We start from the raw sequence: 26,168 nt of genomic DNA, 5'->3' as shown, positions 1-26,168 counted from the left end.
AATTGGCAAAATAAATCAAGATATAAAGGTGTAAACCCTCTGAAGCACTGGCAAGCATGTAGGATTTCACCCAAGAGGAACAACCAAGAGTCTACAAAGAGGTACATGCAGACTGATCCAAACAGGCTGCAGGTGGCCACCCTCCACCTCTTCCTCTCTAGCAGAACCGCTGACTCATTGGGCCTGCTGAGATTCCATCTGGCCAGCCAGCCTCCCTTGCAGCTAGGTTTGGCCTGGGGACTAAATATGCTGGTCGTCAAGACGTGGCTGAAGTTTTCTAACTTCCAGAAAACTTTTTACCTCCTTAGATAGCAGCTCATATTTCTTGATTCTTTCCTCAATTCCCTTTTGCTGCTCAGAATCATTAAAGGATTTGGCCACTGACTTAACTAAAGAGGTAACCCAGGAAGAGCTGCCTTACTTGGAGCTATGGAGTTCCAGGTGGGGCCTGAACCAGCACCAGAAAGCCATCTCCACACTCCTTCCATGCGTGGGAGAAGACGCAGCTACCTCAGGTGAGCTGCTTTGGGGAGATTTTTTGGTAACTCATAGAAGCTAATTTTAGGTTCTTTGTGGCATAATTGATGGTGATTATAGGTTGCAAACACCCTGAATAAATGTCACCACAAGCTGGAATGCTTGCTGCCTTCCAGAGGACGACCTAGACCTGTCCTGCGTGGTACATAGCCCTTCGCCACCCGTGGCTACTGAACTCTTCACATTAGCACAGGTTGAGATGTGCTGTCCACGTAAACACACACTGGATTTTGAACCTAATATAAAACAAGTAATTCAATGTCCAAATATAGATAATGTGTTGAAATGATATTTTTGATATATTAGACAATATAAAATATTAAAAATAATTCCCCCTATTTGTTTACTTCTTAATGTGTGTAATGAAAATATATATTTGTGTCTTTTGCTGGCAAAGAATTCCTAAAACTCTTGGAATTTCCTGAATTCTTATTCATAAGAAGTTTTCTTATTCCTAAGAAGTTCAACCATTCTAGTGTGCAGGCTAGTGAGGTGCCTCTAGAGGACCCCCAGACAGCTTCAGGAAGGGATTAGAGGTTGGAACCTTCAGCTCTTCCTTCCAAACTTTGGGGAGGATGGAGGAGCTAGAGATTAAATTCATCACCAATGGTCAGTGATTTACTTAATGAGAATAAACAAACTTCCATAGAAACCCCCGGGAGGCTGGGGCTTGGGTATCTTCCAGGTGGGTGAATACACAAAGGCTTTGGGGAACAGCATGCTTAGGTCCTGCATGCCCCACCTCAACATCTTGCCCTGTGCATCTTCTTCACTGGTGTTCCTGAGTTGCATCCTTTATAATAAACTGGTACATCCAAGTATAGTTGTCCCGCAGTAACCTCAAGGGATTGGTCCCAGGAATCCCCATGGATACTAAACCTAAGGATGCTCTAGTCACTTATATAAAATGATACAGTATTTGCATATGACCTGTACACATCTTCCCACATACCTTAAATCATATACAAAATACCTATGATCTCTAACACAATGTAAACGCCAAATAAATGATTATTATATTGTATAGTTTAGAAAATAATGACAAGAAAAAGAATTGTACATGTTCAATATAGATGCAACTGTTTTAAGATATTTTTGCTCTGTATCCTCAGATACAGAGGACAGACTGGAAAGTGTTCTCCCAAGTTCTCTGAGTCACCCTAGGGAATCATCAGACCCCTGCAGAAGGAGAGGAGACTTCTGAATTTTTAGCCAATCAGTCAGAAGTACAAGTGGCTGCTGGGACATGTGACTGGCATCTGAACCGAGGGCAGTCTAGTGGGACTGTGCCCTTACTGTGTGACACCTGTGCTAAATCCAGGAGTTAAGGCCAGAATCCAACTGACTTGCTGGACACTGGCTGGTGCTAAGGAGCTGATATGGAAAATGACACCCGTGGTATCAGAGAATAACCCCGCGCCCCCATCAGGAACTCAGTGTGATCACTGGAAGACTCGGAATCCCGTGTGTGGGTTTTCTTATTTCCATCTGACAGAGCTCATCCAGACAGGTGTCTGCACAACCACGCAGCATGTGCTGTGACTCAGGACCAAGCAGGCATGGACAGTATGCTGATATCTTGGTAAGGGGGTCATGTATTTGTGGAAGTAAACACCAAGTGGACAGTGACCATGTTTTATGATAATAAATGCCTCTTAGTTGTTATAAACACCACCAGCTCACAGAGCCACCTCCTGCTGAGAATGCCGGGCTCACTTTCACCCGAGCTCTTCACAGGCCCCCAGGACCTCAATACACAATGTCCTCCCCACGCCCTGTCTCTGTAAAACTAAATTTAAATTTCAAGTCATTCTCTAGTCAACTGATCCAAGAATATAGCTTAATGTTTAACTGGAAATTAGATCTATCTGAAGGAGAAAGCATACAACAAAGACTCACCTCCAGGTAGGTTCTGGGAATCAGACCTTCGTTTCCTTTGCTGTCCTGAGCTATCCACAAACCATCAGGCTTCTTCTCAATTACAAGAAGAATTTCTCCTTTCTTAACGCAAAACAAAGTACAAATTTGAAAATAAAGCTCAATAGTCATGAGTAGCATTTCATTACTAATGCTTTAAAATATACACTGAAAAAAGGAAATATTTCCTTAATTCAATATTTATCCTAACTTTTATTAAATGCTTCCCTACTGCCATACCCCAATACCTTTGTGACTATAAATGAATCATTCCTTTGGGTTGCTCAACACACATTCAAATTCTACATGCAAATGGGGACCATTTCCACAAGCATTTATGAGGACCCGTACTTATTCTAGCAATTTGATTATTGCAGAAAATATTTTTGAATTTGTAAGTCTCTCTTTGCAAAATTTCTTCCAGGAGTATCATATAAATCCCTAAAGAAAAATGATTCTATTAAGTTAAGCCCTATTTTGAAACAAAAATAGTTTACCCAATGTTCCTACCTACCTAATCCATGTTTTCAACAATACTTGTCCATTGAAAACAATACTTGTTCATGTACGAAATATAATCCATCCTTGAAAAACAGTAATTTCCACTACTGAAGACATGTAAAAGCAAAGACTTTCTTAGAATATACATTATTATTTAGTATTGGTGGCATTTTTCTAGGAAAAGTTGAAAAAAAAAACCCATGAATTAAAATGTATTCGCTGAGTGCAGTAGCACATGCCTGTAATTTCAGTGACTTGGGAGTCTGAGGCAGGAGGACTGCAAGTTTGGGGCCAGCCTCAGCAACTTGGCGAGGTTCTAAGCAACCTAGCAAGGGGCCCTGTCTCAAAGTAAAAATAAAAAAGGGGTGGGGACGTAGCTCAGTGGTAAAGCACTCCCAAGTTCAATCCCTGGTACCAAACCAAACAAAAAACAATAAAGGTATAAGTTGTACAATATTCTTGCATATTTTACTATTAATGAGTGTCACACTTTGAAGTTAAACAAAAGATCAAGATTTATATATTCAATAAAAATTTCTTTGAATCATTTCACTAGCAGAAAATTGTCTCAAATACTTTACTTGACTGCATGGCTGAGGCTATAGCTCAGGGGTAGATCACCTGCCCGGCTAGGCCAGGTCTGATCCCTGCTCTGCATAAACAAACAAGACCCCACAACTTCATTTTTCTATCCCACCTGCCACTTATCTATGCACAGGCCTAGAATGCACATGCGCCCCTTCAAGTCTAAGCCAACAGGAAGAAGTGTGATAGTGCTCCCCCTACCTCAGCTAGAACACTGCCTAACCCACCTGAATAACTTGGTACATATGACATTCAGAAACTAATTATAAAATTTTACCCCTTGTTAAGATTTATCAACACTAAAGCCACATCTTTAGAACAGGTAACTTTAATAATAGACTCTCACATAACTACTGCTTGTAAATCATAATTCCTTATTTAAACAGACTGAGCCTTTAGAAACATTCTCCTTACACTAGGTCCCCGTCTTCTCTACTTACCTTAAATGTAAGGTCCCCAACTTGCTGAGCAGTAAAATCTCCAAGAGCAATGTATTTTCTACTTGTTTGTTTAGGAGATTCATTTTCTTGTTCCTCTTCCTCTTCTGATTCTTCTTCCTCTCCACCACTTTCTTCCATTTCGTCATCATCTTCATCTTCTTCATCTTCCTCAGAAGAATCCTCATCTTCCTCTTTGTCAGTAAGCACATCAGTTCTTCAAAAAGCATTTGTATGAGGAGATCTCTTGAAAAAACATGCGAGTACAAACCCAGTTGGAGCAGAACCTCTGTACCTTGAAGAACTGTTCCATTTTTGGAGCTGGCCAAAAAAAAAAAAGCAATGAAAGGAAAGTACAACTAATGGTTCCCACAACCGTGCTGAGCACACGTGACCTGAAGGACTGAGGGTGGACAAGGAGCCGGATGATATGAGCGAGGCCTGTGCTACAAGAGCATCCCACCCACGGCCTGGGTCCCCCATTCAGGACACGCTGCTTGAGTACTCTCACACAGTGCTTGAAACACAAGTGGGGGTTTTGATTCTGGCTCTCTCTCTTCCGTGGGTGACCTTCTTGTAAGCTCTCCCTTTCTCATAAATAAAGCTGAGATAACAACAGAACCTGACTCCTAAGGCCGTCATGAGGATCAGGTGAGTGACAATCCGTAAAGTGTTTAGAACAATGTCTGCCTGCAGTGAGCTTCCCATCAGAGCCAGTTAGGATGCGGGCTGAGGCAGTGGCTCAGTGGTAGAGCTCTTGAATGTATACTTGGAGTATCTGGATATACCTAGAGCCATTTATCTTCATCACTATTGTATTTCTTTCCTCTTAATCAGTGTTGCTAAGAATTTATCAATTTGATTAATATTTACAGAAAAGTCAATGTTTGGCTTTGCTGATTGCACCTACTGTTTATCTGTTGATGTCACTCTTTTCTGTTCCCATTGTATTTTTTCCTTTCCCTTGGGCTTACCTTGTTCTTTTTCTGGCTTCTTAAGTTAACAGCTTCAATAATTGATTTTTGGTATCTTTTAAAATTATTCATTGAAGCTATGAATTCCTTTCTAAGCACTACTTTGGCTGCAACCCATGAGTCATACATACTTTTTAAAACATTTTTTTAGTTGTAGTTGGACATAATAAATAAAGGTATTATGTGGTGCTGAGGCTCAAACCCAGCGTCTCACACGTGCTAGGCAAGCACTCTATCACTGAGCCACAACCCAGCCCCAGAGTCATACATTTTTATCATTTGAAATATTTTCCAATTTCCAGTGCAACACTTTCTTGAATTAATGGGTCACACAGATAAAGTATGTAACTTAATTTGCAGACTTTTAATGATATCTAGTTATTTTTCTGTCACTGAGCTTTAATATAATTCTAAGAAATCAAAAAATATATACAATTTCAATTTTTGAAATTTATTGAAAATTGCTCTCTGGTCCTATATGGCTCATTTTGGCTAATGTTATATGTTCACTTCAAAAGAATGTATATTATTTATTTGCACAGATTTTATAATTGTTTGTGGTGGAAAAGTTAAGTAAAATATCAGCTATTCTGACGTTCTTAATGCTAGAATTCAGTGAAAATTCTAGAATCTTCGAGTCAATATTCTTAGCATTTTTCCCACAGTGTAAAAAGCTGGGGAACAGCATTTGAAGGGTCTAAATAATTGATATTTTGTTGCTCCTTACAAATTGGGTTTGTTTATACCTACAAGTCTTTTGTAATTTGTAAGAGAGATTATTAACATTCTCTCAAGCAGAAAAACAATTATGTGTCTACTTCAAATTTTTAAAAAACATTTATAAGAAAGGAGACCCTGTCAGTAGACACTGCAAGTCATTTTCCTTACCCATCAACACTGACACTCAGGGCATCATCCTAGTTATTTAACACTTGTTTATGTAGCTTCTCGCACCTCTGTTTTGCTTTCCCAACTACATCTTGAGTAATCTGAGGGCAAAGACTAGGACGTGCACATCCTTACATCTCTCTTGGGATTTTACATGTCCTATCATGTACAATAAAACTGCTCATTATTCAGACCATTGTGGTCATTTCTTCATATCTATGCTGTTATAGCATATATTTATTTCAGAATCAAATGTAAAAATGATAGCAACATAATATCTGAAAGAAAGGAATGAAGGCAAGAAGATGGCATACTCAGTTCTATGTTCTCTGCTTGTGGTCACAGCAAGCGCCTGCAGCTGTTGAGTGAGCTTGTCCAGAAAATTCTGCTCCTCCTCCTTTCTCTGATTATAGTTCCCGACAGGTGCAGACTCATCCACCTAGGAGAGAATATTTCATTGAAAAATGAATTTTAGTTTCCTAATTACATTCATTTAAAAAAAATAACAATAAAAACCACAGTAAGTGCTGTAGGACAAAATAAAGACTAGTGTGAGATTATACTTACCTTAGGGAAATACATCAGAGTTAAAAGAAATGTAGTTAAGTAATTGAGTTGGAATGCAAGCCAAATGAAAACACAAAACCACATGGTTTTGTTTTTGTTAAGTTTCTTGCTGAGCACTGCAGACACTCTAGAGTCAAGTAGGGGACAGGGTCTGACAGGATATTGGCTCCAGAGTCAGAAAGGAGAGGGCTGGTCCCAGGTTCTGCCGCTTACTGACAGAGACATTGTTTCTTCACCTTTGAAGGCAGTTTTCCCATCTGTGAAATGGGTTAACTAGGTTTTCAAACTTGGGGCGAGCCTGCCTCCTGCGTTGAAAAGTTCTATGTCACTGCAGAAATGCAGAAGAGACTCTCAGATGCAGTAACAAGGATTCAGACACAGGCAGGGGACACTTTCAGGTGACTTCCACTTGCTCCATGAGCCTCTAGCCCTAGACATGTAGATGAAACTCAGGCCCATACCAAAAAAAAAAAAAAAAAAAAGTCCTGAAGGGATGGCCAAGGGTACAGCTTGCTCCTCCAATCTGGCAGTCATTGCTGTGAGAGCCACCACCGAGACCAGACTTCCTTCCACTCACCCGGGGCTAGACTCTACCCACAGTGGGAATAAAATCAAAATGGCTCTAAACTGCCCCTCATCTAAGTTATACAATGCACACATTTGAAAGGCAGTGTCTGGGTTTCTGGGTCCTTAATGCTGAAGAGCTCAGCAGGGCTGGAGGTTCTCTTCTGCTCTGAAGCACACCTGGGAGACCATGCCCCCACTCAGCACCTCTGGGTTGGGCTTTATTTCTAATGCAAACCCAGGAACTTACCGACTCCAATTCATTCCTCTTAGTGAAAATATTTATAGAAAAAGTTTTTTTTCTAATATGATTCACATAATACTTTTCTTAGCTTTTGAAGAACATTTTTATTCCCATCTATTGCCTGTTTTAACTGGATACATCTAAATTTTAAAAAAGAAAGAAAATATAATGATTTTTCTGTTGTCACAATTAGAAAGCTATTTAAAAAAATCATTCAATCACTAAGCAGGCAAGGCCATTGGCTACTGTTAAGAATAATGTTTAAAAATCCACATGTAAAAACCTTTGTACCCATTGCTTTAGATGATCCAAGGGTGCTCCAAGGCCCTGGGCAGGAAAACCAGGCTCAGAAATGTCAGGGACCTGGGGCCTCAGTCTTCTGAGTCTAAAATGAGGAGGGGCTCTAGGTTCTAAAATGCCTCCCCAGCTCTACAGTTCCCAAGGCCAAGGAACTGGACATGAGACACAACTGACCCCCACCACAGCTGTGTAAGTCTCCCAACAAGCCCGACTCCAGGCAGAGAAAATAAGGTTCTAAAAAGAACCACAGTGGGTCCCTGGGAGGGCAGCAGGCAGGGCAGGTGGGCACTCGGACTCCGAGTGGGCACTCGGACTAGTGGCAGTGGCAGTGGCTGCCTCTTCCTGCCACTGCCACTGCCACTACACACCCCTTTTGAACAGGCTCTCGGGACAGGTTCAATGCTTTGGGCATTGAAGGTCTGTCTAGGATGCACATGGGTGCACGTTTAGGGAAATCAATCTTAAAGCCATCAGGGGTCTTTGTATTACTAGGGGAAAGAGCAAAGATTCTCATTAAGTTTACATTTAGTTAAGGCTCTTTTGTAATAAATGTAGTAACTTTTTAAAGTTTATTAACAGAAATCCTGAGCCTGTTAGCTCTCTTCTCTTATCTCACCTTCTGTTTTCCCACTGAACCAGAAAATTCTTCTTAAAATATAATAATAATAATAATAATAATAAATGATTTGGGGAGAATCATAATTACTAAAGAACTTTCCAGCACACCTATTCCTGCACTGAAGGCTCCTCAGACTAAAGGCTGGTTCCTGACCCCATGATGAGCCCTGTCCACCTGCAAAGAACTTGATTTGCATTCAGCATATGGTGCTAACAGGAAAGACACCAAGATATGCCACAGTGGAACAACCCGAGAAAGGGCTCTAGAATAACCAACCCAGAATCACATTCTCAAATAAAAATGAATAGCAAAGGGCCACCAGACTAAATAAAGAAAACCAGCAACATAAAGATAAAATGTAAAATTAATAAATAAATAAATAGGAATCCGAGCACCAAGGAAGCAAGACAATTCAAAGAACAGAAGAAAACTTAAAAACAAACCTAAGCATGGAAGGAGAAAATCTGAAAGCAGAAATATGATACTATAAAAAAAAAGATTCAAAACAAGAAAAAACACTAGTAAATGAACAACATGATCAGTAAAATAAAACATTCATAGAAGTTATACAAATTTTTGTTAATGTTTTATTTGGAATGTCTGATGGACTTAATTGTGGCTGCTATACAAAATACTGTCAGTATTTGTTACTCAATCCTCAATTACAATTCCATTTAGGAGGAAAAAAAAAAAGTCAAGAGAATCTCCCAGGCGTAAGAAAAAGACAAGCAACAAAAGTATTCATGAGAGGTTTAGAAACCTAGACAATCTATCCAAGATATTCAATACCCGACAAAAAGATGTTTCAGAAAAAATAGATAAATGGAAGTAATGAAGTGATCTTTAGTAAAATAAAATTTCCCAGAGCTCATGAGAAATATATGAGTTTTCAAAGTGAAACTATCCACTTGGTGCTAAACAGATAAAAACAATGCCAAAATATATTGTGCTAAAATTTCAAAACACCAAGGCTGAAAAGTCAACAGGCTAATTATTAAGGAACGATAATTGGACTTACCAGCATCACTGCATGCAAAGAAAACTGAACAATGCCTTCAAAAGTTTTAGTAGCAATTATTTTAAATTCTATAACCAGCTAACTATTAATCAAACATAAGGGCAAAATGACATTTTCAGACTTGCAAACATCAGTGTGAATTTTTAAGGGACTGTGAAGGGATCATTTTATTCACAAGCTAACTATGGCTTAAAAATACTTATTATTGCCAGGCGGGGTGTCACACATCTACAATCCCAGCAACTCTAGAGGCTGAGGAGGAGGACTGAAAGTCTGAGGCCAGCCAGGGCAACTTAACAAGACCTTGTCTCAGAAGAAAAAAATAAAAAGGACGAGGGATGTAACCATGTGGCAAAGGGGCCTGTGTTCAATCTCTTCTCCCCATAAACACTTAATATTTTTTATTTTGAGAGAGAGAGAGAGAGAGAATGAATTTTTAATATTTATTTTTTAGTTTTCGGTGGACACAACATCTTTATTTTATTTTTATGTGGTGCTGAGGATCAAACCCAGCGCACAGCGCATGCCAGGCGAGCACGCTACCGCTTGAGCCACATCCCCAGCCCCAATGCTTAATATTTTTTAAAAGAAAATTCAAAACTTAGCTTTCCCCAAGGCTTCAAATATAGTCTGTATATATTATTTTGTTTTTAAATCTAGCAAAGCAAGCACAATTACCTTTATTATTTTCTTCACTATTATTAATTAACTTAATTTGAAATAATTCCTTAAACAATCAATCCTGCCAATAATGGTAAATTAAATTCCATTTGACATTTTAAAAATTATTTATATTTTACTTTGCCTTGAGGCACTTTGAATTCCTGGCTAAATTAAAACTTTTCCAAATACTTCTAATAAATAATTTAAATGAATAGAATGAATCTCATGCTCTTTTCTTTTCTTCCCCATGGTCTTATTACTTAAGTATTTACTATTTATCTCCTGGTGCCCCTTCTCATGTTCTTCTGAATGCTATAAACTCTTCAAATACCCCCAAATATGCAGATTTACTTAATGATGTTCTGAACTTAATGCAAAAGTGTTAGCAGTCTAGTTCAGTTTAGTTCGTTATGTCTATTTAATGTTAAAATTTCCCAGGGATTAAAACCAGAAACTACTTACTCATATAGAGAACACATTATCTTTTCAAGAAAATTAAAGGTCATTATCCCAAGCAAAGACAAATTGCTTCTAGCAAGATTTCTGATCATTTCTGGGCTAGGGTAATTCTGCGTGAGCCACCACAGTGCATTCTGAGCAGATTTTAGTTGCTGCACAATAGCAACAAGCCCACAACCACTAGGTGTAGCTGGTTCCTTCTAGACCTTCATGACATCACCCTGCAATCCTTCCATTTGGTTGTAATGGACTAAACCCTGCACCTCTGAGATTCTCAAGTGCCCTCCCTTGCTTCAAGGAATTCTGCATTTCTTAGCCACCTTAAAACATTTTCATAGGCTCCCAACTTCAGTGTCTTAAAGCCAAGTAATGCTAGATGCATTAACTAACTGCTGTGAGCCTTGATTTTCTTATTTATGTTAATAAGTACCTTATGGTATTATTGAAAAAATTTAAGAAAAAGTTTGTGGAGTACAGACTATAATGCCCGGCACATACAGGGTATAAAATAAATGAAGGGTGCTTCTTTTTAATATTTACTATTCTTTATTTGATCTTATCATTTCAAATTAAGACCAGGTAGATATAGATAATGATAGGAAATATTTAAAAGTACATTTTAGAAAATCTTATTCACTGTTACCTCAATATTATCTACCATTATTATTTTGTCTTTCGGGTGAAACATAGATAAATAAAAAGAAAAAGCAAGAAAGGAAGGGAAAGAGGGCAAGAAAGTCTCAAACAACTTCTGTGCCTTAAATCCAACTCATTGAGATACAAGCTTAGTCCCAAGAAAACCCAATAATTGAGCATACTTTACCTTTGGTAAATATCTCGACTTTTATAAGATTCTAGAGCTTCTTTCAATCGGCTCTCAGAAAGCAGACTATCAACCTATGGCAAACGGAGACAGTTTAAAACATCATATTAAGTTATGATTCTTACATTTCAGTTATGTCTATTGTCTTAGGAAATAAAAATTTACTTTTCTCCCCTTATGAAATAAACACTTTTAGGCATACAATAAAGTCGAAAGAATTTTAGAGCAAATACCTATATGACACTACCTCGATTCTACTGTTCACATTTTACCCTACTTATTTGGTCTTTCTATCCATCAACCCACTTTATTTTTAAGCATTTTGAAGTCAACCGCAGTCACCAATACACTGCCCCCTAAATAATGTGCTATAGGTACCACTAAGAGAGCTGAATATTTGATGTAAAACATACAAAGACATGCACAAACCTAAAAGGTATATCTGCTGCATTTTGAAAAACGTGTGTTTATAACTGAAACCTCATAGAAGAACTACAATGTCCTTTCTAGTAAATTCCATCCCATTCCTCCTGAGACAAACTTATCTTAATTTTTTTCCACCCTAAATTTTGCCTGCTCTTGAACTTTTATATAAATGAACTTGTACAGTATGAACTCTTATCTACATGAACCATGTAATGTTATGCTTCCACACTGTTGTATCATAAGTTTATTCCTTATTACCAAATAGTATTCATTGCATCGAATGTTACATGACTTTGTCCTGACTTCCTGTGTTACTAAAGACTACTTGCATCTTTGTCAATGTACCCCTCCAAAAAGGCACACCTTTCTTTGGTTTCTTTTCTGCAGATTATGTGGAAAAGATAAAGTAGATAAAAAAGTAAATTCCACTAGCTTCTTCTCTGTCCTTATTATTTGGCATCCACCTGAGTTATTTACAAAATTCATACACTCAGTGACCCAAATAGGAAGCTGATTCCTTGTCCCATGGATACCATGCTAGAAATTTATTCCACTTTCTTTTTTTTTTTTTTAAGAGAGAGAGAAAAAAAAATTTTTTAATATTTATTTTTTAGTTTTCGGTGGACACAACGTCTTTATTTTATTTTTATGTGGTGCTGAGGATCGAACCCAGTGCCCCCTGCGCATGCCAGGTGAGCACATTAGCGCTTGAGCCACATCCCCAGCCCCGTCCACTTTCTTTTCAGGTCTCTTTTGTGGATACAAGAAAGAATGAGCTAATACTATTAAAACGTCCTTTCCAGATATTCAAGGTATCAAGTGGTTCCTGAATCAATTTGTCCCCAAGTTGAATAATTTTGTAATCATCTTTTATTTTTGCTTTACTAACTGCTTTTATACTTTACTTTTGAAAAATTTCCTTGTTCTCTTATTAATGTCCCACTAAATTTAAAATTAAGTGCAGAACCACAGTAAGTTACCGGTAAGTAAGTCAATACTCCATCAAGTTATTTTTTTCATTTCTACCAGGAGACAATTTTGCTTTTGCTGTACCACTGTGATTCCAATACAAAGTCACTTAAATATTTATGTGCCAAATTGTTTGGTACATTTTAAAATTTATTTTTTAAAATTCTTTTTACGTACCATGGATTGAACTCAGGGGCACATGACCCCAGCCCTATTTTGTATTTTATTTAGAGACAGTCTCACTGAGTTGTACAGCACCTCATTTTTGCTGAGGCTGGCTTTGAATTCACCATCCTCCTGCCTCAGCCTCCAGAGATGCTGGGATTACAGGCCTGCATCACCGTGCCTGGCTTATTTTTAACTGATATAAAATAATTTTATTTAGAGTAAAAATCTTGGCAATAGATCCTTTTTACAAAATAAAATTAGCAAACTGATAAAGAATCTAAAAAAAAAATGAACCTATTAATTGCTATTTACTTTTTTTTGCTCGCAAGGTAATAGACCTGGGATGAAATGGCACACACCTATAATCCCAGCTACTATGGAGGCTAAGGCAGGAGGATCACAAGTTCAAGGCCAGCCTCAACAATTTAGCCAGACTCTGTGTCACAATAAAAAATAAAAAGGGCTAGGGATGTGGCTCAGTGGTGGAGCACTTACATGCCTAGCATGCACAAGGCCCCAGACTTATCCCCAGTACCACAAAAACAAATAAATAATAAAAGAGCTGGGATGTGGCTCACTGATAGGGCACACCTGGGTTCAATCTCAGTACTGGGGGAAAAAAAAAAGGCATAGGCACTCGGTGTACTTACAAATGAGAAAAAACACTACTCCCAGCATTCCACCACAGAGATACCATTTCAGCATGTTTTCTTTTATATCTTTTTCATGTACTATATATAGAAAAACGTCATTAAGATACCTTTTATTCCGTTTTGTTTTTGTTAACTTGTCATTTGATCACAAATATTTTCCCTAACACATTAAGATTTAACAAAAGTTTAGTAATAGTATTATTATATCCCATCAAAAGTTATTCACTCCCCTATTACTTCTCATTAAAGTGTATCATTTTTTCTATTAAGCAACAATGAGACCAGTACTTTTACTATCTTTCAATCTCTGTCCCAACGTTTGGTTATTACATAGGGCAGGTTTCTAGAACTCCACTACCCAGCCTGGGCTCCTGCACATGGGCTATACCTTGTCACAGTGCTTTCCAGAAAGCTGAACCTGACACCCTGGAGCAGGGAGTCTAGGTGCCAGGCTGGCCACACCTCCCCAAGACTGAGAGTGGCCATTTTCACAGTCTTTGGGAGAGTTCATCTCCTTTGCCACTGGTTTATCTTTGAAGCTAATTTTCATGCTGACATCACTTGTGTGTCCTCTAGTTAACGTCCCTGCTCGCCCTCCAGGTCCTGCAGTCCTGACACAGTAGGACTCTTCCTGAGGCTTGGGCCCCAAGAGCGGTGGCTCCAGGGACAGGGACCCCGGAGAGCGCGGGGCGGGCGCGGGTAGGGCAGCTCCAGCGCAGCCCTGGGCTGCAGACCCGGCGGCTGGGGGCCGTCAGGGCGGGGGACGCGGTCTACCGTGGACGGGCGGGAGGTTCCTTGGCTGGCCCGGCCCGGGGCAGCGCGGGCTGGAGCGGGGTTTAGCGCGGGCTGGAGCGGGGTTTGGCGCGGGGAGGTCGCGGGTGCGGAGCGTTTGGGTCGGACGCCGGCTCCCAGGGAGTGGGGTCGCTGGGAGGAAAGCGCCGCGGCGCCCCGCGCCCCCTCGCCCACCCCGGGGTGCGCGCGGCCCCACCGTACCTGCTGCTTCAGGCCAGGTCCAGCTTCTTCTGCGTCTTCGCCAGCTTGTCCTGCAGCCTCTGCTTCCTCCAGTCCAGGTTGCGCCTCCTTAGCCGGTTCGCCTGGCAGCCGACGAGCACTCCGGAGGCGAAAGCCACCAGCACCGACACCTGCAGCGTCCTCTCCGACATGTCCGCCATCGCAGCCGCCCAGCGTACAGCACGGCCTACGGCGCTGCGCGAGGGTCAAGCATCGCCGCACGTTCACAGCGGACACCTGGCGAAGAGCCCGCAGAGCAGTTGCTTGCGCCCCGCGCCCCCTCGCCCACCCCGGGGTGCGCCCGGCCCCACCTTACCTGCTGCTTCAGCTCCTGACTGAGACGCCGCACCGCCTGCAGCGGATCCCGCGGCCCGCGCGGCAGCATCTCCTCGGCCACGCCTCCGCGGGCGGGAGGGCGAGGGAGCCAGGCGCGCGCGCGCATCGCGAGGCGGCCACTCAGGCCAGGTCCAGCTTCTTCTGCGTAGTCGCCAGCTTGTCCTGCAGCCTCCGCTTCCTCCAGTCCAGGTAGCGCCTCCTTAGCCGGTTCGCCTGCCAGCCGAGGAGCACTCCGGAGGCGAAAGCCACCAGCACCGACACCTGCAGCGTGCTCTCCGACACTTCCGCCATCCGGCCTCCCGGCGTGCAGCGGGGCCTACGGCGCTGCGCGAGGGTCAAGCAACGCCGCACGTTCACGCGGGCACCGGGCGAAGAGCCGGTGGAGCAGCTGCTGGCGCGGGGCGTCCTGCTGCGTGTGTCAGCAACTGACACAGGATCTCTATGCTGCCCAGGCTAGTCTCAAACCCCTGGGCTCTAGTGATCCTTCTGCCTCAGCTTCTCCCCCAGTAGTGACAGGTGTGCAGCAGCACCTGGCTTCGGACTCAACAGCAAGGTAGGCCTCCTGGGGAAGCAGTACCTGAGTGAGGCACACCAGAGGGAGGAGGGTTCAGCTGGCAGGAGTAGCCAGGGCAAAGGCCCTGGGGCTGGATCACACCTGAGGGATGAGAGCAGGAGAGCAGCGGGCTGCTCCTGGGCCTTGTGGGTGCCAGGAGGCCTGGGACCTAGGTACGTTTCAACATGCCCACGGAGCCTTCTAGGGGCAGACTTGGAGGCCCAAGGTGCAGCCCTGGACAGGTCGGGTGACTGGGCTGGTCCAGGTAAGCAAGGACAGGGGTGTAGACACTGAGAAGTGAGTGGACCCTGTGTCTGTAAAGGCTGACCCAGGGGCGCACGAGCTGGGGGAGGGGCTGGGCAGCCGGGGTCTGGGCAGCAGGGCTGCCAAGCCAGAGCTCCTAGGTCTGCCGGGCCTGGCACCCGCGGTGGAGCCCAGGAGAGCGGAATGACCACCACCCCATTTTCCTCTAGCGCTCCCTTGGCTCCACCGAGATGCACCCACACACCCTTAACAGTCTTGCAGCTCTTGGAGAGCCCCTCTGCACCCCTCTGAGCCCTCCACAGTGTCCCATCTATCATTAATCAAATGTTTCCTTGCACTATTAGCTGACATTGGTGTCTTGCCAAGTGTAAGCTCAGCACCTCTTTATTTTTGCTCAGCAATAGAATTTGAACCACGTGTGCAACTTAAAATCCTCTGGAAACTCGTTTCTTTCAAAAATAAGTACAAGCAGATAAAATTGTTTTTAATAATATATCTTATCATTTCAACATCAGTTTGGAAATTAAGAGATTTCTGGTTTTTGTATTGTCTTTGAAACTTGGTGTATATCTTCACAATTAACATCAATCATACTGTTTAAACACTGAGTCTTCAGTGGAGATATTTGATCTGTATCTAGTTTTATAAAATTTACAGTTAAAAAGAAGTCTCATTTACTTACACAAAATTTTTTCTCCCTGAAACTGAGTTTACTATGGGTTTTTAAATTAAATTGATCATTAGATTTCTTTAAATTGAAAATGAAGTTCTTAGGGCTGGGGCTGGGGTTGGGGCCCAGTGGAAGTGCTCTTGCCCAGCATGTGGGAGGCACAGGGTTTGATTCTAAGCACTGCATAAAAAATAAATAAAATAAAGGTCTGTCAACAACTAAAAACAAAAGCTTAAAAAGAAAATGAAGTTCTTTTGTCACACTAGCCATGCTATGCCAGAGCTAACAGGAGACAGAATTGTTGAGATGAGGGGCACACACACTTCTAATGATACAGGTCACTGTGATCCCGCGTGTGTCCCACTTCCTGGTGTTCAGGCACTTAAGTGTGCAGATCCAGAGACTTGCTTCTAACTAATAGAATAAAGCAAAGGTGATACGGTGTCACCTGTGATTGCTTTATGTTACATTGAAGACTTTCCTTACAGCTTGATGAAGAGGGTGGAAGTGTTGAAGGAGTTGACATCAAAGAACTGTGAGTGACCCCTGGGAATGGCGGGGTGCTCCAAGCTAACAGCTAGATCCCTTATCCTACAACCACAAATAAACCAACTGTCTGCAACCTGAATGAGCTTGGAAGCATTTCCTCACTGGGGCCTCCAGATGAAAACACAGCCTGGCACCTTAGTTGCAGCCTTGTGAAACTTTTAACAGAGGACCTAGCTAAAGACTCCTGGCCCATTGGAAGTGTGAGAGAATAAGGGTGTATTGTTTTAAGTTGCAAAGTTTGCAGCAATGTGTTACACAGTGTGGGAAAAACACTTTCCCACTCTGGTTTTCAGTACCAACTACCTCTTATACAGACTCTCAGTACTTCAGACATCAGATGTGGGAGAAGCCCCACACACCAACCAGTTCTGCAGTGAACACCAGCAGTTGAATGCCCTCCAATTCTATCTGGAAATAGTGTCAGATACTACAAGTTGAGAGGTCAGAATCACAAGACTCTGACCACACCCCGCCCCCTTCAAATTGCCAGTTTCAAGTGGTAGGTTGTCACTTATACTTCCGACAGGTATAAATCAGGAGTTCCCACAACCCTGTCCTCGGGTTTGATTTGTTTGCTCACAAAATTCAAGGAAACACTTTACTCATGTTTCCCATTAGTGTCATCTTATCTCTTAGCTCACCCTGTTGTGTTTTCAGGACAGAGCCAACCTCCGCCACCGCCCTGGGTCCAAGCAGTCCTGGCCTCTTACCTGAGGGGCTGCAACAGCCCCCACCGGCTTTCAGAGCTTCTCTTCCTGTCCACCATGTTCTACTCCCCACACAGCAACCAGAGCAGGTGGGCCTGCAGGGAAGAAGTTGGATCATGTCACTGCTCTACTCAAACCCTGGAGTGTAAAAGCCTCTGTGGTGGCCCCGAGGGCTCTGTGTGACCAGCTTCCCTAGCCTTATCTCTCAAGAGCCTGCTCACTGTGACCTGAACTGGTGGAGAATGTTCACAGGGTGGGACCCTGCCCTTCTTCTTCTAGATACTCCCTGGCTCCTTTCCCCATCTCCTATAAGTTTTTTTTTTTTTTTAAATCAACTTTCACCTCTTTATGAAGCTATCAGACTAGGTAAAAATCTCAAACTCAAAACTAACTAACTAACTAACTAAATAAGTCACTCACAAACTCAGCCATTCCCACTCTTGGTGTTCCTGATCCCCATGATCCTTTTCTGTCTCCCTCTAGTACTGGCTCCCTTCCACATACAGCATGATTTACTTATTACCTTTCAGTGCAGTGCCTCCGGCCCTCCCCCCCCACCTAGAATATAAGCCACTTGAGAGCAAGGATTTTCATCTCCATTGTACACCATGAATCCTAAGTGCTTAGAACAGGGACTGGCAGATAACTGACACACAGTGAATATTTGATGTTGATGACAGTAGGGAGTGGCCAGCTGTATCTTCTGGGTGAATGGCTAAATTAAATCAGTCTCTCCTCTCAGGTCCTCTCTCTTCCCCCCCCCTCCTCCTCTTCCTTCCCTCTTCCTCTTCCTCTTCTTCCTCTCTGCAGTGCTGGGCATGGAACCCAGGACCTCCCACTGACTACGCATGCATTCTGCCACTGAGCTATGTACCTCCAGCTCAGAACTGAATTTTGAAAGATAAGTAGGTTAATCAGAAGAAAACATGAAATTTATCCTTAATTAAGTTTTCTCACTTATAAAACAAAAAGTTTGGTATGATGTGTTAATTTTAAGTCATTTTGGAGTCTTTTTCTGAGACTGTGTACCTGGGCCACTAGTGTTGTTGCAAATTTGAACCTCATTTGGAATTCTGGCCTCATCCCTAAGATGCCTTGGGCTGAAAATAGGCAGATCCTGGACATGGGAGCTTTAGACCTGCAGAGCCAGCCAGACTATGCAATGCCCTTATTTTAACATGAGGAAACTGGGGTCATATTCAGAGAGCTGCTGGGAAGAGACAAAGATCTACAATCTTAAAATCCCTCTTAAGAAGCCAACATGTCCCCAGCTTGAATCTTTGTATTTTTTTCACCTTGGAAAATTGTTTCAGTAGGACATTTTAGTGGATTTGATAATAGTAAACTGGTTTTGAGGTGAATATTAAATTTGGATTAATAATAGGCTGAATAGTCAAATGTCATGAGTTAATTGATTACAGAGTGTCTTTTGAAGGATACATTAATTGCTGCTGTTGAGTTTGCTGTTTGAAGCACTTACCAAGGGAAAAGACATTATGTTGTACCATTCTGAACCTTTGCTGCTTATGTAAATTCATTTAAAGTATATAAATGACGTTACCTTCCTCTGCAACTCCCAGGCCCTGAGCAGTAAAGTGGTCACTCTATACCTGAATGTGCCCATAAAAGATGAATCTGTGATCTGATTAAAACAGAGCATTTGCCTTCTATTAATCCAGTCACTGTCGCTAATAACACAGTACCAGAGTGGAGGAGTGTAAAGAGGAGAGGTTTATTTCGTAGGTCTACATCAGGGGCAAGGGCAGCAGCTGAGGATGGTCTTCTTGCTGGCAGCGTCCCGAGCCAGGGCAGAGCTTCACATGGCGAGAACCACGAGTGTAAGGATGGGTATCCTCCGAAATCTCCACTCCCCTCCCTTTATAAAGTCACCTGTATCCAGTCATGGGGACTTCACTGGGGTGAATTTATTTAATCCTAATCACCTCCCAAATATTTCATTTCTAAACACCATAGGTTTTTTTTTCATCTTTTTATTTGCTTTTTTGAATATATTTTTAATTTACTGGTTCTTTTTAGTCATACATGACAGCAGAATCCATTTTGATATAATTATATAAGCATTTATTGAGTACATTTTATTCACAGAAAAACAAACTTTAAGCTACAAATCCCAGATTATACAGCGGGAAGAAATTTTCTTAGTTTTCCACACTGATGGAAAGGTTCATACTAAATGAAAAACAGCCCTATAATTACATTCACAACATTTCATGTGATTGTTCATAATACTAATACAATTATATAAGAATCAATATGTTTGAGGTTAAGCATAATAATAATGAAAAATGCAAAATCTAAGAGAAATTACATCAAAGCCTTTGTTATATCAAATAAAAAATTGCAAATTTGTTACTAAGCATAGACAAATGGCAAAATATAATTATATAGTAAAATATATATGTCTTCAAGTTAGACAATGCTACAGTAATGTTGGAGTGGTCGGACTGTAGTTTGAAGTCTGAAGTTTGCAGTTCTGCACATGGATTTTTGGCATTCACCATAGTGTTTGATTGACCTGGTAAAGGCTCTCTTTCCCATTCCCATCAGAGGAGAAGTCAAAAGCAATTTGCATTTCTATTGCAGGGACAGCCTTATATTTTCTCTGCCTTGCTTCAGGGTTCTGTCCATTTGTTCAGAGGAACCTTGACAATCTTGAAATCCTGCAAAATAGCATGCTGGTCCATTCATGGCAATGGGCTGGTAACAGGAAATAGTAGGAACTGTGGGTGCCTTTGTAGGACAGGTACAAGTCGGAAGGTCATAGAGACAGCGAAGTTCAGGGTCAAGCTGCATGGTGAGTGTCCAGGTGTCCAGTGGTCTGGGCAGGTCAGGATATCCCTTCTAAAGTGAACGGGAAGTAGCTGCGCTTGGCAATACATCTAGTGGCCGGTCTCTTTGGGTCTGGGGGTTGGGGTGCTGCTCCAGCCAGGCAGCTCATGAGACTCACTGGCGAGCTGCTCTGCCCCTGGTTGTTATCATGGAGCCAGCTCTGGCACTGGGAGTATCTGTGGCAGTGACGAGGATGAGATGTGGAGCTTCTGCTGAGCCCCACGTAGAGCACTGCAAGGGAGACCTCCCGTCTTCCTCTGTGGCAAATGCTCTTAGTACAGCACTTCCTGTGTTGCTGGTCAGCCCAAGTAGAAGCTACACTCCTGCCTGTGGGATCTCAAGGACTCTGGAGCCTGAGTGGACTGTTGTGAAAGGAATATTACTGATGGCTGATAACTGGGTATATACAGCAGTGCCTCATTTTTAAGAGAGAAAAATAAGTGGGAGACTGGGCCTGGGCCTGTTCAAGGGCCCAGGGAGACTGTGTGAGCAACCAGCTCAAAATTCCCTTGGCCTCTCCTCCAGCTCCCTGCCTCTCTCTCAGCCTGCACTTGCATGCTCAGGAGGACCTGGAGAATTTTCTGGAAACATCCCATTCCTGGTTCATGAGTGGACCTGTTTTGGATGACCACCAGGGGACACCTGACACAGAGAAGGTGCTCAACAAGCCAGCTAGCAAGATGGCCCTTCCTGTGGGTGCCAGACGTCCATTCCCTTGCCTCCCTGGCCCTTGCTCAAAATAGGTTCATGTGCAAGGTGGTCGTTTAGCCAGGGATAGAAGGTAATAATAGCCCAAAGGTTTATTTGGGCTCATGGTTCTGGGGGATCCATCCCTAGACCTTGTGACTCCCCCACTACTTTGGGGCTTTGGAGTGCACAATGGAACAAACTGCTGACATCATGAGCTAGGAAGCAAAGAAAAAGAGAGGATGGGTATGAGGTCCCAGAATGTACCTTGGGGTGCTCCCTCAGTGACCTAGGCCCTACTTCCTAAAGGCCCGTAGGACCTCCCCATAGCATCACCCTGCAGACCCAGCTTCCAACTCATGGACCTGTAGGATACACTCTTCCAAACCAAAGCAGTGTTGGAACTTAAGGGAGACTCTCTCTACCAGGTACCAAAGCACTGCAAGTGGAATATCCCTGCCTATTCTGGGCTCCTCTTGTTGCCAAACAACATGCACAGGGAGGGGTGCTATGTTGCCTATGCTAGTAGTCCCAATGGCCAAGGGAAGATCTGCTCTACAGTGGGGCAGGGAGAGCCAGGTCTGGAGTCTTGGAGGTGCATTGGACATCTCTTATTATATTTCTATGTCCCACTGTACAAGTTTATGGAAAAAAACTATAGCCACCCAAGTAAGACAGGACTGCCAGTGGAGTTCCCGTAGGAGAGGAAGGTGGGATCACTCTGCCAGCTAAAGATCCCTGTTTAGCAAAGACTGAGGGGATCATGGAGCAGGTGAAGGGATGTCATTACCCCGTAGGTCCTGGGACCAGCTACAGAAGCAGGGTTTCTGCAGTCATGCTGCTGTTACTTCATTGTTGCCTGCAGTCCCACTACTTTATATAGAGGATGTCGCTGGTGGCTCCCTTTCTGTTTCAGGTGGGAGTGTGACTGTAACAAACTACCATAGGTAGGGTAGCTTATAAACAATGGAAATTTATAAGGACACCAATTGCATTCCTGAAAGCCCCACCCTCATGTCGCTGAGGCTTCACCTCTTAAGACCATCATATGGGGGGTTAGGGATCCACACATGAATCTGGGGGACACAAACATTCAGACCATACCAATGACCAAGCTGACATTAGCTTCCAGTGATATGGTAGCTCTTTCCCACCCATATTAAAGAGTGAATATTGAGGGGCGAAGGTGCAGACTGGGTGGGATTAGACTCTCCACATCTTTCGTCCTTCCATCGGCCCCAGGAGGCTGACCTCTGTGGATTCTGTTCCACTGGCAATCTTGCCTTCTGGCTGGCATCTGGGTTCTCCCATTGAAGAGACCCACCCAGAAATGGGGAGAAAAACGAGGGTGGGGTCTTATTCCCTGCCTGCCCTTCTAGGGTGTCATCTCCAGCTGGTCTTGTCCCTCTCCTCTCAGGGATGGCTTCATAGGTGTAGGACTGGCACAGCTACACAGGGTCCCACATTCAGAATGGCCCTGGCTCTGCAGTGGCCATCTTGAAATTCTTAATAATTTGTTTTGAATTTGCATTTTAAAGGGAAGTTCAATCGGGATAGTGGAGCATGTGCCAGGACCTGGAGCCTTGCCTCAGGAGAGGCCCATCTCCCAAGGTGGGCTCTCAGCCACCTGCTTTCCCACTGAGTGCCCTGGCCTCACATAGGCCCCTTCTCCCCTGGTGCAGCAACTGCTGCCATGCTACCCCCCAGGTACGGTGTGGGTGCATGGGGGGTTAGGGTAGGGTGCCCACACCTGGGGCATGGCTGTGGCCGTCCTCCACCATCCCACAAGTCGGCAGCACCCTGGCCATTTCCATAGGCACCTCTTGAAGGGTTGCGCCTTTTCCCCAGCTCATGCGGGTGCCTGGTGCATCCTGGGGTGAAGGTTTTAATTCCTGGGGGGTTGCTTTTCCTGCCATGTTGGCTGGGGTGGCAGCTCTTGGGAATGGAGGATGCCTGGCTCCACTTGCTGGCCTCCTGCTGGGGCGTGACACATCCACCCAGTCCTGTGGCTGGAGGCAGCAGAACCCTGCAGTGGGGAGGAAGGGTCTGCCAAGATCCAGAGCAGATGCCTGCGAGGGTCTGTAACCTCTCTGGAGGGAGTGCGACTCTAAATAGTCAATGAAAAGCAACATGACAGAGAGAGAGAAGGAGAACTGAAAACACGAGAGAGGAAGAGGGGAAGCAGGAGGACCCCCTGTAGACACTGTAATACCTCTCAGTGACCCTGCCTTTTGGACAGAGGGCTTTGCCTTCTTACTCTGCTCTGGCCCCTCTGAAGGCAGACATGTCTCCATCCTCCCTGCTCCCCCTCACGGAAGCAGCTGCATCTCCCTCTCCCTTTGGCCTGGGGAGGGGGCTGAGGAGGGTGCCAGATCAGCCTGGCTAGCCCTAAAGATTATTCTAGAGCCCCCATCCTTTTATAAGTCATCCTTTAATTAAACCCGCCTCAGATCCTCCTAGTTTAATTGTTTACTTTTCCCCTACCAGCCCAGAGTGACACATCCTTCCACCTCCATCCCCAAACACCTGATCTTTCTCCTGTATTTCACTTCGAGTTCAGCAGTCCAGCTTAGAGCCTGGTGTCTGTCAGTTGACACACCTTTTCTGAGCACCCAAGGCACATCCAGGAGACTGACAGACAAGTAAGTGGCTGGGAGAGAGTAAGGCACCAGGTATAGATGGATCTGGGTACTGTGTGGGACCTGTGGACCAGGTGGGCAGCACTAACCCGATGGCAACAGGACCCTCAGCTGTCCAGAGACAGCACTGGGGCGGGGGTTGTTCACACTGTGGAGGAAGATTCTCAGCTGGGCAGAGAAGCTTGCACAAACTTCTTATGGCTGCATCAAAGGTCTTTATCACTGGAAAACCACCATGGCTCTTTCAAAAACAGCCTACCTGGAGCAAGTCCATTCACCTAGCTACAATCCTGGATCTATGAAATACAATTACTCCTCATTCCTCCAGATTCTGTGAATTTGACAACCTGCTAAAACGTATGTGCAACTCCAAAACCAATACCTGCAGTACTCAATTCTCATAGCGCTTTTGGAGGAATTTGCAGACATCTGCAGAACTGCTAAGCCTTGGGTCCTTTCACATGCACACCCCCAGCTGAGGTCATTCAAAGTGGTACTCTGACTTTTTGCTTCAGTTCTCACTTGCTACAAACAAGTGTCCTTTTCTATTGAGTCCACGATTTTTTTTTTTTGCATATTTGCATTTTTTTTTTCTTAGAGATTTTGCTATTTCAAGTGGCCCCAAGCAAGCACTGAAGTGCTGTGTAGTGTTCCTAAGAGCAAGATCTGGGACTTACCTGTGGGGAAAATATGCTAGGTAAGCTTCACTGGGGCATGAGATACAGTGCTGTCAGCTGTGAGTTAAGTGAGGGAAACAGAAGTGCACATTGAACAGGGCTGCAGCCTGACCAGTGGGTGAAAATGTGATCATAGCCCATAGGAACCTACCCCGAGGGGCGGCAGTCAACATGGCTAATTCAGTGGTCAGGGACTTTAGGACAAGAATGCCTAGCATCAACAGTACTCTGACTTTTTTAGAATCAAAACTCTTCTTAAAATCTACATTCTGGGGAGAATAATGGTTTCAAGTTCAGTTAGATCACAGTGGGGCAATCGTGGTTTACAACAGCATATCACAAATTTATAAGGAACTAGAAGAGAGGAGATTAGAGCTTCCTGACACTAAGAAATGGTGAATGTTTAAGAGGAGGGCGATGCTAATCACGTTGTACGTGGTGTGTGTATGATCACCACTCCACACACTTGCATGTAATAATAAAATCCATGTCTAGAGGAATTTTTCACACCTTTTTTGTTTTATTACTGGGGATTGAACTCAGGGGCACTCGACCCTTGAGCCACGTCCCCAGCCCTATTTTGTATTTTATTTAGAGACAGGGTCTCCCAGAATTGCTTAGCACCCTACTGTAGCTGAGGCTGGCTTTGAACTCGCGATCCTCCTGCCTCAGCCTCCCAAGCTGCTGAGGTTACAGGTCTGTGCCACTGCACCTGGCTTCCCTCTTCTTTTTCTTCTGTTTCCCTCCTTTCCACTTTCCTTCCTTCTCTCACTCCATCTCCTTCCCTCCCTCCCTCACTTTCTTTTTTTCTTTCTCTCTTCTTCACAGTGATTGTTTAGGTGTAGAGACCTTGTCAAGTTCACTTTCGGCCTGGGTACATCATAGGTGCTACGTGGAGGCAGAGGCACGTGGTTTTTTCTTCCCAATGATGTCAGGAGCCGCGGTGGCCCTGGCCCTCACCCATGAGCTCAGCAGGAACTGCACAAGGTCATGCTCTACTGCTTCATTTCTTCTTCACTTCTCACCTGGAATACGGCAGTAAGGAGAAACCTCCTGCCGTCCACCCAGTGGTATCCTGAATATAGTTTGATTAAATGAGATTAAAGTTGGGGTAGATGTTGGGTCTTCTCACTTACCATTTCTCCAAATAATGAATTGGTTTCCAGGCCCCCTCTGGCTGAACTCTTTATGTCATTAGGAACTCACAGAGTTCAGCTTACTTCATGTTTCAGCCTGTGGCTATGATTGCCCTTGTTGGTGCTCCAACGATGTCATCTCTGGCCAGTGAAGCTGGTCCCTGAATCCTTCCATACATGACCAGTCCTCTCAGGTCAGTCCCCTTACTCTCTGGCATGACAAGATGTCCCAGGCTCATTTGTGTACAGTGGGTCCCTGACTTAATGATGCTGTGAATTAACAATTTTTTTCTCAGCTTAACCACTGAGCAATACACCCAGCCCATTTTTTTTTTTTTTTAAAAATGCTTAGTTTTGAGACAGGGTCTCATTAAGTTGCTTAGGGCCTCATTAAGTTGCTGAGTCTGGCTGGCTTTGACTTTGCAATCCTCCTGCCTCGGCCTCCGTAGCTGCTGGAATTACAGGCATGTCACCACTCCAGGCTAACAATCTTTTGACTGTGGGATGATGTGAGTGTATATCCATACAGCCACTCTGCTTTTCATTTTCTGTACAGTATTCAATAAATTATGTGACATACCTGACACTTCGTTATAAAACAGACTTCACATTAGATTACTTTTCCCAGCTGTAGACTAATGTAAGTCCTCTGAACATGCTTAAGATAGGCAAGGCTAGGCTATGATATTCCATAGGTGAGGTTATTAAATGCACTTTTGACTTAAAAATGTGTGCGTGTGTGTGTGTGTGAGTGTGTGTGAGTGTGTGTGTGCGCGC

At 43.6% G+C, this 26,168-nt stretch overlaps 2 protein-coding genes and 1 long non-coding RNA gene across 6 annotated transcripts; 1 reads left to right on the top strand and 2 right to left on the bottom strand.

Moving 5' to 3' along the window:
* Nucleotides 1-2,442: 2,442 nt before the first annotated feature.
* LOC144249759 (mitoregulin-like) lies at nucleotides 2,443-14,842 on the bottom strand. 3 transcript variants are annotated; one of them, XM_077791929.1, is made up of 7 exons: nucleotides 14,640-14,842; nucleotides 14,306-14,560; nucleotides 11,097-11,170; nucleotides 7,294-7,354; nucleotides 6,154-6,278; nucleotides 3,981-4,194; nucleotides 2,443-2,534 (listed from the first exon to the last, which is right to left on the bottom strand). In XM_077791929.1, the coding sequence occupies exons 1-7, from the start codon at nucleotides 14,763-14,765 to the stop codon at nucleotides 2,517-2,519; spliced, it is 873 nt and encodes a 290-aa protein (XP_077648055.1). In that variant the 5' UTR covers nucleotides 14,766-14,842; the 3' UTR covers nucleotides 2,443-2,516. The 3 variants fall into 3 exon arrangements, 2 of the variants coding, with proteins under 2 accessions (XP_077648055.1, XP_077648056.1); XR_013342295.1 differs by lacking the exons at nucleotides 2,443-2,534; nucleotides 3,981-4,194; nucleotides 11,097-11,170 and having other exon boundaries at nucleotides 6,252-6,278; nucleotides 14,306-14,518; nucleotides 14,640-14,715; XM_077791930.1 differs by lacking the exons at nucleotides 2,443-2,534; nucleotides 3,981-4,194; nucleotides 6,154-6,278; nucleotides 7,294-7,354 and having other exon boundaries at nucleotides 11,095-11,170; nucleotides 14,306-14,518; nucleotides 14,640-14,715.
* LOC144249762 (mitoregulin-like) lies at nucleotides 14,780-14,950 on the bottom strand. Its single transcript, XM_077791932.1, has one exon. It carries the CDS (start codon nucleotides 14,948-14,950, stop codon nucleotides 14,780-14,782), a length of 171 nt encoding a protein of 56 aa, XP_077648058.1.
* A 75-nt stretch (nucleotides 14,951-15,025) lies between these two features.
* On the top strand, nucleotides 15,026-25,705 carry LOC144249738 (uncharacterized). Of its 2 annotated transcripts, XR_013342285.1 has the most exons (4): nucleotides 15,026-15,212; nucleotides 16,635-16,681; nucleotides 17,353-17,655; nucleotides 25,084-25,705. It is a non-coding gene; the product is annotated as an uncharacterized LOC144249738 (long non-coding RNA). The 2 variants fall into 2 exon arrangements; XR_013342284.1 differs by lacking the exon at nucleotides 25,084-25,705 and having other exon boundaries at nucleotides 17,353-17,700.
* The last annotated feature ends 463 nt before the right edge of the window (nucleotides 25,706-26,168 follow it).

The sequence above is a fragment of the Urocitellus parryii genome, chromosome 12, assembly GCF_045843805.1.
Source record: "Urocitellus parryii isolate mUroPar1 chromosome 12, mUroPar1.hap1, whole genome shotgun sequence".
NCBI lineage: Eukaryota > Metazoa > Chordata > Mammalia > Rodentia > Sciuridae > Urocitellus > Urocitellus parryii.
This window is presented reverse-complemented; position numbering and strand designations above follow the sequence as displayed.